Source organism: Nerophis lumbriciformis, linkage group LG23 (genome assembly GCF_033978685.3).
Source record: "Nerophis lumbriciformis linkage group LG23, RoL_Nlum_v2.1, whole genome shotgun sequence".
NCBI lineage: Eukaryota > Metazoa > Chordata > Actinopteri > Syngnathiformes > Syngnathidae > Nerophis > Nerophis lumbriciformis.
In genome coordinates, this window is record NC_084570.2 from 27,747,899 (window position 1) to 27,762,387 (window position 14,489).

General features: G+C 36.1%; 1 protein-coding gene across 3 annotated transcripts in view; it reads right to left on the reverse strand.

The window, feature by feature from the left end:
• The window catches only part of foxp4 (forkhead box P4), a 260,328-nt gene that overhangs the window by 8,709 nt on the left and 237,130 nt on the right, over positions 1–14,489 (reverse strand). For all 3 annotated transcript variants that reach the window (XM_061984854.1, XM_061984855.1, XM_061984852.1), the window contains exons 12-16: positions 12,778–12,997; positions 9,883–9,959; positions 9,700–9,801; positions 2,539–2,660; positions 1,854–1,920 (exon numbers count right to left, since the gene is read on the reverse strand). In XM_061984854.1, coding sequence (XP_061840838.1) covers positions 1,854–1,920; positions 2,539–2,660; positions 9,700–9,801; positions 9,883–9,959; positions 12,778–12,997 — 588 coding nt within the window. The remainder of the gene's footprint in view (positions 1–1,853; positions 1,921–2,538; positions 2,661–9,699; positions 9,802–9,882; positions 9,960–12,777; positions 12,998–14,489) is intronic.

Here is a 14,489-nt window from a genome sequence, read left to right on the forward strand (position 1 = left end):
GCACATCAGGCCCTCCTGCACATGGAGGAGCCTGTCAAAAAGTCTGAGCGTTCACCCCAGAGTCTCAACGGGCATGTTGGCGTAGACTGACACACAAACACGCTGGCGTCCTTTAACGGCAGAACTCCCAAAGGGCAGCCGTGTGTTTTTTCTACCTACAAAAGGCCTGCAAAATGGCTGCATGAAGTCAGGTGTCACCATTCTTCTGTGAGCCGTTTATTCTCAACTCTGCCTCTTTGTTACTTCAGCGCAGTTTGTCTCAACAGATGACACGTTTGAAAAAAGAAATAGTTGCAATATTGTCAAAGAAGTTTTCATGCAATAATTTTTAGGAATATACTGGGAATTACTTACTTACAAGACATAATGATATCCTTTTACAGTATTAAAGTCAAATATATTGTGAAAAAAATGTTTAGTTTTTTGTTGGAAAGAAGTTAGTAATATTGCTAGAAAAAAATAAAGAAAAATAAAGAATTATGTCGGAATATTTTGAGAAAAAAGTTCATATTTTATAGAAAAAGATTATGCCATTTTACAGGATTAAAGTCAAATATGTGATTATTATTTTTGGGGGTTTATTTATTTTTATAAATATTTAATATTGTGAGAAAAGTGTCGGGATATTAAACAAATATATTTTAAGAATTTTCTTTAAATTATTTTAAGAAAAAAATATGTAATTTTACATGATTATCGTCAAATAAATTCAGAATTTTTTAAAATGTATTTTATCAGACAAAAGTATGTAATTTACCAGATTAAATATGTTATGAAGAAAAGTGTTTTATTTTGGGTTTTTTTTGGAAACAAGTTAGTAATAATGTTAGAAAAAAAGTTGTCATTGTACAAGAACTATGTTGTAATATTTTAAGAAAAAAAAAGCCATTTTACAGGATTAAAGTCAAATATATTATGATTTTTTTTTAAATAAATATTTAATATTGTGAGAAAAGTTATTTTACAATAATTGTGTAGAAATATTAAAAAACAAGTTTTAAGAAAAAGGTATGCCATTTTACATGATTATAGTGACATTTTTATTTTATATATTTGTTTAGATTCTGCAACATTGTGAGTAAAAAGTTATATGTGTAAAAATAGTTTTTTTTTGGTTGTTGTTTTTTGTTTAAGTTAATAATATTGCGAGAAAAAAGTTGTCATTGTACAAGAATTATGTCAGAATATTTTGAGAAAAAAATATTTCTTACACGTTAAAATTCAAATATATTGTGAAATAGTCTTTTTTTTTAAAAGAAAAATGCAATATTGTAAAAAAAAGTGATTTTACAAGAATTGTGAAGAAATATTTTAAAAACATTTTTAGGAAAACAATATGCCATTTTACATGATAAAAGTCAAATATATTGTGAAAAATGTAATGTTTTATTTTAGAAAAAAAGTTGCAATATTTTGAGAAAAAGTAATGTTTAAGAATTTTCTATAAAAAAAAAAGAAGACAACATTATGTAATTGTACAAGATGAGGAGAAAGTCTGGATGCTTTCACATGCAAGAAAAATGCGGCGATTCTCATTGGCTCAGAAATGTTTTGGTTTTTTTAGCTGCCATGGGTGCTAATTTTATGCAGTAACCTTAATTGACAACTACTTGACGCAGTGCGTGTGTGTGTGTGTGTGTGTGTGGGGGGGGGGTGGCGGCGCCTGCATGGGAGAGTGAGGTGGGAGGTGAGGTTCATGTGGGAGAAGAGGGAGGAAGCGTGAACGTCGTTAGGGAATCTGCTAATTATAAAAGGGAATTGATATTAGTGTCCTTGATTGTGATTGGCTGCTGTGTGTGTGTGTGTGTGTGTGTGTGTGCCAGAAAGAAAGATGGGAGTAGGGCATTCCTTACCTGGTAGCTGGCGTTTAGGGATCCAAAGCCCAGGCCTGAAATCATGTTTTTCACCAGAGTTGGACTCCTACACACACACACACACACACACACACACACACACACACACACACACACACACACACACACACACAAAGGCGGGAGAGAGATGAGACAAAATGTCATGAAATCTGACAAATATGTTGTTCTAAGTAGAAACATGCACAGACTGTAAACAGATGCTTAAACACACACACAGCAGACGCTCTGATAACTGAAGTGCAGGTGTGTGTGTGTGTGTGTGTGTGTGTGTGTATGTGTATGTGTGTGTGTGTGTGTGTGCGTGCGTGTGCATATAATTAACCCCAGTTTCTGTTGCAATTGGAGAGAACATCTGTTTGCGTTCACTAACAAGCTTTGTTGCTCCCGTGCATCTCACACAGCTGCTTACTAATGGTGTTGACTAACAGGCAAAACACACGCACACACACACACACACACACACACACACACACACACACACACACACACACACACACACACACACACACACACACACACACACACACACACACACACACATACGGTACATGAAGGGCCATTTAAGGCAATCATAGTGCCAGCAGCTATCAGCGCACACTCACATCACCCTCAAGAAACATCACAGCACAGGAGTGTGTGTGTGTGTGTGTGTGTGCGCGCTCACCCGGTCATCTTTGGTGGTCTCCTCTTTTGGTATTCAACTTCGTCCACGGTCCACACGGCCCCCTTCACGTTCTCCACGCGGACAAAACACTTGTGCAGACTCAGGTTGTGGCGCACGGCATTCTGGGTAAGGGGAAGAAGGGAGAGACCTGTGTTTAATTTTGTGTGGCAAATTGTCATTATGTTTTTTTTTGGGAGGGGGGGTGGATTTTCATTAACATAACGAAAGCAAAAGTACGAAAAGAGCAGGAGTGCATGCAGGACACCTGTGACATGTTCAGAGATGAATTAATTAGTACTATTTATGTTTGGCTTTTTTCATTTTTCTCTTCCTGTGCTGCACAAAGATCATATGTGGAAAGGAGGTCTCACACTGGCGATGTTATCACCTTTAAGGATGAAATAAATCTAAGAAAAACACTTGAAGATGTATCAGAAGTGTGTTTAGCTTTGTTTATTTTTTAGAATCACGTGCTTCGCTCCATGTTTTGACCCTTCATGTTGAGTTTATACGTTTATTATAGCACATCTTCAACAATTTCCTATTTGTTGCTCAGAAAGTTGCTCTAAATTACCAGACTTCAACACGTCTTATGTTTTATTTGACTACAAATCAGTACATTACATAATAAAGCCACTTTTTCAATAATAATGTAACACATTTAAATAAAAATACATCAAATTGAGGGCCTTTCTCAGCATTTTTAGTGCAGATTAAAGCAACGATTATTTAGATCATTTGATTACATCCATCCATCTATTCTGTTTTAATGACTATTTAATACAAAAGCAAGTAGGAAATGTAAATGTTTTCTATAATTTAGTCCTATTAGCCTGGAAATAATACGTGTTAATAAAGTACTTCATGTTTTCTTACTAAATGTATTTCTTCTTTCCATTTCGACATTAAAAAGACATTAACTGCATGCAATTGCATTTATTTTAACATTTAATATTATCTATTAATTCAACAAAACATTGAAATATCATATATTCCCCCCAAAAATGTTTTTTTTTTGTCAAAATAAAGATAAATACTTATGATTTCAAAGAAACTTATTCATCAAATTGTACACTGTAAAAATGATTTTACGGTAAAATTCTGGCGACCTGCGTTTTTTTTTTTTACTGTACAATCAACTTTTTTTTCCATATACAGTAATACACTACTAAAACAACAACCATAGATTTACCGGTAAAAAAAAAGCCAGGCAGATCTGTTGCATGAATTTTACCGTATAAAACAGTGGTATTGTTTTTAAATTCCATTCCATTTATTATTTTTTTTATATGCTGTAAAAAACATCACACATTTTACGGTTTAATTGAGCTGCCAGATTTCACAGTAAAATCTTAAGATAGGTAAAATAACATATAATCAAATTCATAGACAATTATATATATATATATATATATTTATATATATATATATATATATATATATATATATATATATATATATATATATATATATATATATATATATATATGTGTGTATGTGTACTGTATATATGTATGTATATTAAAACATTATTCAAGCGGCCCTCAATAAAAATTTCCTATTCTATTAAAAATATTATGTACATACTATCCTACTTGTGGTACTCATCTGGGACCTCGGGTACTACATTTTTTACTACATCTTATGTGTGCTGGTATGACAGTAAAGTTCCTTGAACACCAAAGTGGAAAAACAATGTTTATCAGTGTTCCAACCCCGCAAAAATGCACTTTACTTTGACATATTCCAAAGCAAAGCCCTACAAATAATGTAGTTACAAAAAGATACAAGCATCTAGAACAGGGGTGTCAAACTTGTTTTCATTGGAAAGCCGCTTGTAACAGTAAATAATTAATGATTTTGCCTATTAATTTTAATTATTTCCAAAAAATAATTAACATACAGTGTAAAAAAAAATCTAGATTTTACCACTGTTTTTTACGGAAAAAACTGGCAGCTTTGTTGCCAGACTTTTACTGCAAAATATATGGTGTTCTTTTTTTTTTTTTTTTTTTTTTACAACATATTACTGTAAATAGAAAACATTTTAACATTTTATTTTGGCAACTCAGCTGCCAGTTTTTACCATGATAAAATGTGGTACCTTTATTCCATTTACAGTGATATACCGTAAAAACATAAACCGTGGATTTTACGGTAAAAAAAACCCAAAACTGACAGCTCAGTCGACAGAATTTTACTGTAAAAAAACAACCTTGGTTGTTTATTTTTAACCTACAGTAACATGCTGTAAAAACCGCCGTAAATTTTACAGTACAATCTGTTGGTCACTTTTATAGTGTACAACTAGATGGATAACTTGCTTAAGTATCTATTTGAATTTTTAATTTAAAAAGTTAGATAATTTAATATTTGTTGCAATATTGGACACTATTTTTTTTCCTGTCAAAATGGAAAAAAAACAACTAATACCTTAAGTAAGAGAATAAAAAAAAGTAAAGAAAGAAAATATACATAATATGCAATATTTGCCCAACAAATGTGGAATATTTCATGTGAAGTAATTGAAGTTATAACTGATAACAATACTGATTTTAATGCATTATTATTTTTTGAGCAATGACAGTTTTAAAGAAAAAAAAACAGCCTAAATTGCATCTTTGTGTTATTAGAGTCAAAATTGAAACCTTTTTTTTTTGTCACATTTCACCTTTTATTCACTTTTTTATGTTTTTTAATATTATTTATTATGGATGTTATTACATTTATTGATGGTTTGGGGTGATAACCAATGTGATATTTTTAGAGTGGTCCACCGAGAAAGTAACATTGAGTTGGTCTTCAGTTTATTTTGAGCCAACACATTTTATTCCGATTACATTTTTTGTTGCACGCAGCTGCCTGGCACCTGCACACGGCTTTATTTTATCTCTCACTTTTGTAATCAGCCATCATCGAGCGCACACACACACACAAACACCCACCCACCCACCCACACACACACACACACACACACACCCACACCCACACACACACACACACACACCGCTATCTTCGCCCCACCCCCCAAAGGGACAGGCCTCCCTTTTCATCTGCCATTTGTAGCGTGTTCATGCCCAATTTCATTACCAATTTTAATTCGTCTATAATTAAATCCCGCATATTCTCTCTGACATGCTCTTCTAAGCCGAGAGGGAGGGACAGGCCAGGCGTGCATCACTCCTCCTCGTAATTACACGCGCGCGCACACACACGCGTACGCACAAACACACACACGCGCATAATTACACAAACCGTAATCAGCGGAGGAACACTCTCTCCTCCGCATCCCTTCAACCCCTGAGCCGCGATGCTAAGTTTTGTAAATGAGTGTGACCCCAATCTTCGCCTGCCACCCCGGCGACACACACACACACACACACACACACACACACACACACACACACACACACACACACACACACACACACACACACACACACGCGCGCTGCCATAAAGGCATTATTTGCATTTGTATCCGTGATGAAAGCCTGATTCTCCCAGTTAAAACATTAGGAGTCATTTAGAGAGGGTCACAACACGCGTGTCACTCAACTGCAACGCATTTTTTTAAAACACGCTTACTTTGTGCGCAGTGAAAATACAACCGACTGCTAAATCTGTCCCAGAATTAAGAAGAAAAAAAAGAGTATTGGACTTAGAAAGACTAGTCCTTTGTTTTCAGCAGGTTAGACAACTGTGATGGTCTTCTCACTGGGCTCAACTGTAATACTGCTGCTCGATTCCTGACTAAACCAAATACGACCATATTAGTCCAGTGCTCAGGTGACTGCACCGGCTTCCAGACTTTAAAAGAGATCTCCTTGCATGCAAGTCTTTTGCCAAAGTACATCACCGACGCGTTTGAACCGTATGAAACATCCCGGGCTCCGAGAACCTTGGGGAGTGGTCTCCTGCTGGTGCCTAGAGTCAGGGCCAAACACGTGTAACTACTTCATAGAGTTACACATCTTATATGCTATATGCTACATGCTACATACGTGGCGAGCTGGCCAGGAGGACTTGTGGCTAATGTCCAAATTCCACATGGTGAGACCGCGTTTCAGTTTTATGCTGCTAAAATCTGGAGTCGTCAGCGTTGGCAATGTTTATATCCAGTCTAGTGTAGTAGTTTATTTTGGACATGTTGAAAACAAAGCAAAAGAAATGATAAAAAAAAGGAAATAATCATGATAAAATTACAGTAAAGTACAGAAATAGAAAAAAATATTAACAATGAAAACACAAATATTTAATTTTGCACATGGCAACTGAAAGTATTTTATCCACACTATTTGATTGCTTTTAAATAGAATGATCATTATTTTATTTTGATTTTATCTTCTGATTTTACATATTTTAATTAGAATTATGAGTATTTTTATGTTTTTATTTTTTGATTTTAATTTGAATCATGATTTTTTATTTTTTTCTGATTTTAATTTGAATTATGATGATTTTATTTTCTGATTTTAATTTGAATTGCATATTTTTTTCTGATTTTAATTAGAATTATGATAAAATGTTTTCTGATTTTAATTTTAATTATGATTATTTTAGATTTTTTCGTGATTTTATTGTTAATTATGATATTTGTATGATGTTTTTTTCTGATTTTAATTTTAATTATGATTATTTTAGATTTTTTCCTGATTTTAATGTTAATTATGATTATTTGTATGATGTTTTTTTATGATTTTAATTTTTTGAATTATGGTTATTTTTATTTCATATTCTTATTTTTGCCTTCTGGTCATTTTCTGTCAATAACTTTGCATTGCCTTGAGTACTAATTGTGCTCTGTAAATAAACTGGCCTTCCAAATGTTTAGTCCATGAGCATTCTGTTTAACTTTGTCAGTTTTTGCTATTTCAAAAACTGTTACCAAACATTCTCATCGACTGAAAACCTTCTCACTCTTCCTGAAGTTCCACGTTTCTCTGATCCGTGACTTCCTCTCTCCTGGTGAAATTGAAGGGCCTACTAAGCGACTGTTTGACTGCGCTCCTGTATAAATACATGAGCCATATTTAAGTGGCTTATATATTTATAAAGGCTATATTTAAATATGAGGAGGCCTCGTCACCCCCTTGCTCCTTGGAGCCTCAGTTTCAGGACTATTAGGATAGGGAGGTCGGGGTCTTCCTTCACTTCGTTCGTTCTCTGACTCTTCCTGGCATTAGCGGCGGGTTTGTGCAGAAGTGGGTCAGCAGCTGCACTGGCGGGATCAGCGTGAGGGAGGGAGAGAGTGTCTTCTCGTTATGCGAGTGAGGTGAGGCGCTGGCCTCAGAAGAGAACTTGTGTCTCGTCAAGGACACAAAGAGCCAATAAGTGTCCAATCAGTCTTGTCTTTGAGGAGCTCAGCTAAGTCCGGTGGAAAGGGTGTGCTGTATCATTCAGTACCGTGACCCTAACCAATAGCCTCTTTAGAATTTGCGGCTTGAATGATGGATTCGGACCATTTCTCACGTTTTAATACCACTATGCAGACGCTACTGCACTTGACCCTTTTGCTCTGCAAACACTCTCACTGTAGTCCAACAACTTCACTGTTCTGTGTTGGTGTTGAAACCACAATCATCACGGTAATCAATCCATCGTTACAGAGTGGTGGCTGCATCATTGTTATGGCTGCTCAAGCATTGGTTTTTAGTAGCTTGTGGACAGTGAGTCAGATCTTCAAATTTTATAAGGTAGTGATCGGACATGACTTTAGTGTAAGGGAGTACCATGACTTAACAGGGTGGTGACACCCTGGGCAAGGACTAGATCTATTACAATGTGTGGGTTCAATTATTATTTGTGTAAGACCACAGCTGTTAAATATAGTCTGGAGCACCACGCGCGGAGGGTATTCATATAGATATTAAAATCCCCAATTATAATTATATTATATGCGTGCATCACTAGATCAGCAACAAACTCAGACAATTTGCTGATACAAATGTTTTATATAAATATACATATAAATGAATAATATATATATACAGTATATATATATATATATATATATATATATATGTGTATATATATATAAATATATATATACGGCGTGGCGAAGTTGGTAGAGTGGCCGTGCCAGCAATCGGAGTGTTGCTGGTTACTGGGGTTCAATCCCCACCTTCTACCATCCTAGTCACGTCCGTTGTGTCCTTGGGCAAGACACTTCACCCCTTGCTCCTGATGGCTGCTGGTTAGCGCCTTGCATGGCAGCTCCCGCCATCAGTGTGTGAATGTGTGTGTGAATGGGTGAATGTGGTAATACTTTCAAAGCGCTTTGAGTACCTTGAAGGTAGAAAAGCGCTATACAAGTATAACCCATTTATCATTTATATATATATATATATATATATATATATATATATATATATATATATATATAAATGATATATGTATATATCTATATAATAAAAAAAATTAAAAAAAAATATATATATATATATGACACTTTATATAAGATTTGGGCGATACCACACATTTGGGTAGCGATCCGATACCAAGTAGTTACACCGTCATACATTGGTCATATTTAAAGTCCTCCTGTGTCATGGGACGTATTTCCTGAATTTATGAATATAATAAATATTAAAAATTAAAGATTTTGAGATGATTAAAAAATAGTGATGCAATCATTGTAGTATCGATTACATAGGGCTCTAATACTTCATATCATTGCAATCGATATTTGTATGGATCCACCCTTTTGTTTACGTTCACGAACGCTAGCTTGTTGTTAGCGGTGAGCTATTGTATACTCCTGTGTAGTGAAGCATGTTTAGCTATTTCTCGTCCTGCAGGGATGATACTTGTAAGAAACATACTTTATTTGTCGCCATCGATGCGAGGATTAGTGATGTAGAAGTAGCTAAAACACTACGGAGAGACGTCAAAGCACCAGCTGCAGAGCAGCGCTTCAGTGTTTATATCTCCACCTTTATCACTAGTTTTGAATTCAAAATACGTCCAATCTCCCTCTTCTTTCTCCACACTGTTTCTGCTTGCAACTGCTGTATATATACATACATATATATATATATGTATATTAAGGTGTGTCATTTTATGAGGTAAATAAAATAATGATACTGATTTCTGAGTGTTGAAGAAATAGCGCCCATGTAGTTTGAGAAGTAGAGCTGTGCGTGTATGCCATGTGCCTTTTACCTTCCACGTGGCCGTGTTTCTCCTGAAGTAGGCGAACTTCCGTGTAAACCAGTTGTAGATCTCGTTCAGAGTCAACTGTCTGTCTGGGGACTCCAGAATGGCCTGAGGGCGCAGAGAGAAAGGACGTAATTAGGGCGGAGAGGACGGAGACGGAGGCAAGAAGGGAGAAGTGTTGCGACTTACGTGGCGTATAAGAGAGGCGTAAGTAAAGGGGGGCCTGACATCAGCGTTCTTGTAGAACTCACAGTTCTGAGCCAGCTCTAAAATGGAATTCATCGCAAAATATTGACAAATATTAGTATATCATAATACTTATATGATTATTGTCAAAGTAATTTTTTTCAAAATGTCCTGGAAATACAGGACAATCAAAAAACGTTAACCGTTGACCCTAACCACGGTGTGAGCTAACTGAGAAAAAAATTAGAATGAAAATATACACAATTTACAGCAGGGGTTCTGAACCTTTTTAAAACCGGAGCCCGGCCTAGCAGACACAAGGCATTAAAGCAACGTTGACAACTTTAAATTAGGTTCTGACGTTAAGCAAATCAAACATGACGTTGAAACAACATGCTTTTTGACGACGTTTAATCAATGTTGGATTCTGACGTTGATTTAAACCGTGGAAATGTGGTCATTTTCCAAATAATATTTTACAACACAAATACAACGTTGAAACAACATCCTTTTTGACGTATAATCAATGTTGGATTTTGACATTGATTTGACCATTAAAATTTGGTCATTTCTCAACCAATTTCCTACAACACAAATACAACGTTGAAGCAACATGCTTTTTGACGACGTTTAATCAATGTTGGGTTCTGATATTGATTTCACCATTGAACTTTAGTCATTTCCCAACCAAAATACTACAACACTGACATAATGTTTAAACAACATGCTTTTTGACGACGTTTAATCAATGTTGGGTTCTGATGTTGATTTGACCATTGAAATTTGGTCGTTTTCCAACCAATATCCTACAACACAAATACAACGTTGAAACAACATGCTTTTTGACGACGCTTAATCAATGTTGCATTCTGACGTTGATTTGACCATTGAAATGTAATACTTTTCCAACCAATACCTTACAACACAAATACAACGTTTAAACAACATCCTTTCTGACGTATAATCAATGTTGGATTCTGACGTTGATTTGACCGTTAAAATTTGGTCATTTCCCAACCAATATCCTACAACACAAATACAACGTTGAAGCAACATGCTTTTTGACGAGGTTTAATCAATGTTGGGTTCTGACATTGATTTGACGATTGAATTTTAGTAATTTCTCAACCAAAATACTACACCACTGACATAACGTTGAAACAACATGTTTTTTGATGACGTTTAATCAATGTTGCATTCTGACGTTGATTTGACCATTGAAATGTAATAATTTTCCAACAAATACCTTACAACACAAACACAACGTTGAAGCAACATGCTTTTTGATGACGTTTAATCAATGTTGGGTTCTGACATTGATTTCACCATTTAATTTTAGTCATTTCCCAACCAAAATACTACAACACTGACATAACGTTTAAACAACATGCTTTTTGATGACGTTTAATCAATGTTGGGTTCTGACGTTGATTTGACCATCGAAATCTGGTCATTTTCCAACCAACAACATGGATGGGGGGGGTTACCCACATATGCGGTCCTTTCCAAGGTTTCTCATAGTCATTCACATCGACGTCCCACTGGGGTGAGTTTTTCCTTGGCCTTATGTGGGCTCTGTACCGAGGATGTCGTTGTGGATTGTGCAGCTCTTTGAGACACTTGTGATTTAGGGCTACCGTATATAAATAAACATTGATTGATTGATTGATTGATTGATCGATCGTTGGACATTAACAGTGTCTCAATTTACAAATACAACTATTTTGCAACGTTGTTCCAAAGTCAGTTTTAAATTACATGTACGTATAATCAAGGTAGTATCAATGTCTTGTGCCTGCTGGGGGGCGGGGACCCACTCAAATATTAACACTGAATTAGCAATCTTTCTTTTGATTTGAATCATATTCAATAATCATATCTAACCAATACTTACAGTGTACAACCTTGTCAAATGATATGAAAGCATGTGTTAATCACAAGGATTATTGTTAACACTTAAACCTTATGCTTAGGTCAGGCTGACTAGAAAAATAGGTATTAACTAAATATACTGACAAAAAATACATTAAGTTGTGTTAAAATAAATGATTATGAATATGTTTCCTAACTAAATAAATGATAAATGGGTTGTACTTGTATAGCGCTTTTCTACCTTCAAGGTACTCAAAGCGCTTTGACACTACTTCCACATTTACCCATTCACACACACATTCACACACTGATGGAGGGAGCTGCCATGCAAGGCGCTAACCAGCACCCATCAGGAGCAAGGGTGAAGTGTCTTGCTCAGGACACAACGGACATGACGAGGTTTGTACTAGGTGGGGATTGAACCAGGGACCCTCGGGTCGCGCACGGCCACTCTTCCACTGCGCCACGCCGTCCCTAACTAACTAAACTGTCAATACAATTTAAGTGCAAATGAAAATAGTTTCACCACTTTAGTCATTTTGTTTGCGCTAAAGAAACTTCTCCATGACTTTAGCTCCAGACTTCTTCTGTTTGTTTCAGATTGTCATTACTGCCACAACTGGTGGAAAAGTGTATTACAACTGAGTAAAGACTATAGAGACGGCCCAACAATGGGTAAGAAACACTGATGTACACGGATAATGTACATTTTGCAAAAAAAAATTGCACTTTGAAGAAATAACCGCAAATGTGCATCTAAAAAAAGAAACAACGGATATAGAGCATAGAGATGAACAAAAATAAAAATAAATAATAGACATTCGGAGGAAAAGATGGGGAAGACTGCTGAGGATGAGAAGTGAATGGCAAAAAGAGCTCCATGTTGACTTGAAGTTAACAAATATAAAGAGCGAATAGAATGTGTCTTTCTGGATTCAACAATCCCAGAAAGAACATCAGGGGAAAAGTATGGATGAAGAACAAGGTTGTAAAGCCAGCCAGAGACAGAGGAAGAGGCGGGCCTACCTGAGGCGATGGGCGTGCAGTACTTGTCGGAGTTGCGCCGACGTATGGGCCCGACAGCGTGCGCGTGGGAGTGGCTGTGGAGGCTGGACGAGCTGATGACCGAGGGTCCCTGGCGCAGCGGAGTGATGGGGGTCGCAGCTGAGGTGGGTGGGTGAGGGAGGCCCTCTGGGTAGAGGTCGCTGTCCCGCTTGAGAAAAGAGCCGCTGGATGCCAGGTTCAACTAAAAGACATGAACGTGTTGTTTATGTAGCGCAACAATCAGACAACACATGTTAGCTTTTCGTTCCTTGCATTAACAGTAAGGCCCAAAATATTCATAGCCTGGCCACATTGTGAATGTAGGTGTTTTTATCGGGTATCGTATATTTGGAAATAACAACGGCAAGCGTTTGTAAGAAGGTGTGATATAATCATATAAAGTAGTATATGCGCTAGATCAGGGGTGTCCAAACTACGGCCACCCCGGTCTATTTGTCGCCCGCCGACGTCTTCAATTGGCTCCGCTATACGGCACAAGTTCAATAAGCAATACACGATGTATTCATATCATATACGAGGATGTCGTTGTGGTTTATGAAGTCCTATGAGACATTTGTGATTAAGGGCTGTATAAATAATCTTTGATTGATTGATTGACAAATAGCCAGCCGTCTGATAGCTGCTATTTTGTCGCCATCTGGGGGCCAACAATTTCCCTTGTGGATCAATGAACAATTTCCCTTGTGGATCAATAAAGTTTGTCTAAGTCTAAGTCTAACAAGAGTAACTCAACCCATAATTGTACTTGTCAGGATACACTGCGCAGCATTTACTTGTATGACAAAATCCAAACAACCTTCCCTAGTCATGATGCAGGAAAAAATAAATAAACCAGCACAAAAATTCAACACACAAGGTCACATACAACACAACCTGCTCATTGAACTGTGTGGCTATTATAAAAAAATATCCAATCAGCATTAAATAAACAAAATGTAAAGTACACTCATTTAAGTCCATTACAAGGGATGATGGGAAATATGCAAAACACTCTCTTCACACTCATGCATGTGTGGCGCATTTTAGCTGCTTGACATTTCTGATTGATTATAAAACCTTAAGGACGTCGTCACGGAAATAAACAAGGTTGGCGTTGAACTTTCACATACTCTTAATAACCAATTATAATAATTATTAAATATATATCCATTATATTGTTATTAAATATGTACTCATATATATATATATATTTTTTTTTTTTTTTTTTTTTTATTTTTTATTTATTTTTTTATTTATTTATTTTTATTTTTTTTATTTGAAATTTTTTTTTTTTTTTTTTTTTTTTTTAAGCCCAATGCGGCCCCCAGTCAAAAAGTTTGGACATCTTTGCTCTAGATCAGAGAAGAATATAATACGGATCGGGCCTTCCCTAAATATTCATTTTTGGAGCATATTTTGTGGCATTTTCTGCGAACTCCAGCTTCCGATTACCCCGTAGGAACTACAAATCTATTAATTTTACCTTTAAGAATATGAATTTGGCTACAATTACACAGGTTTAAAAAAAATAAATCTTTATTTTCATATAGCTGCTCTGCCTCACGCTCTAAAAACCTCTGCTCGTTCAGTATTCCTTAACCATTGTTGGTCTGCGAATGCCCCCTCGAGGGCCGCCCAAAAATATCTCAGCTGTGGTCCTCTCAAACAGAGAGAAGAAGTCTGGAGCTAAAGTC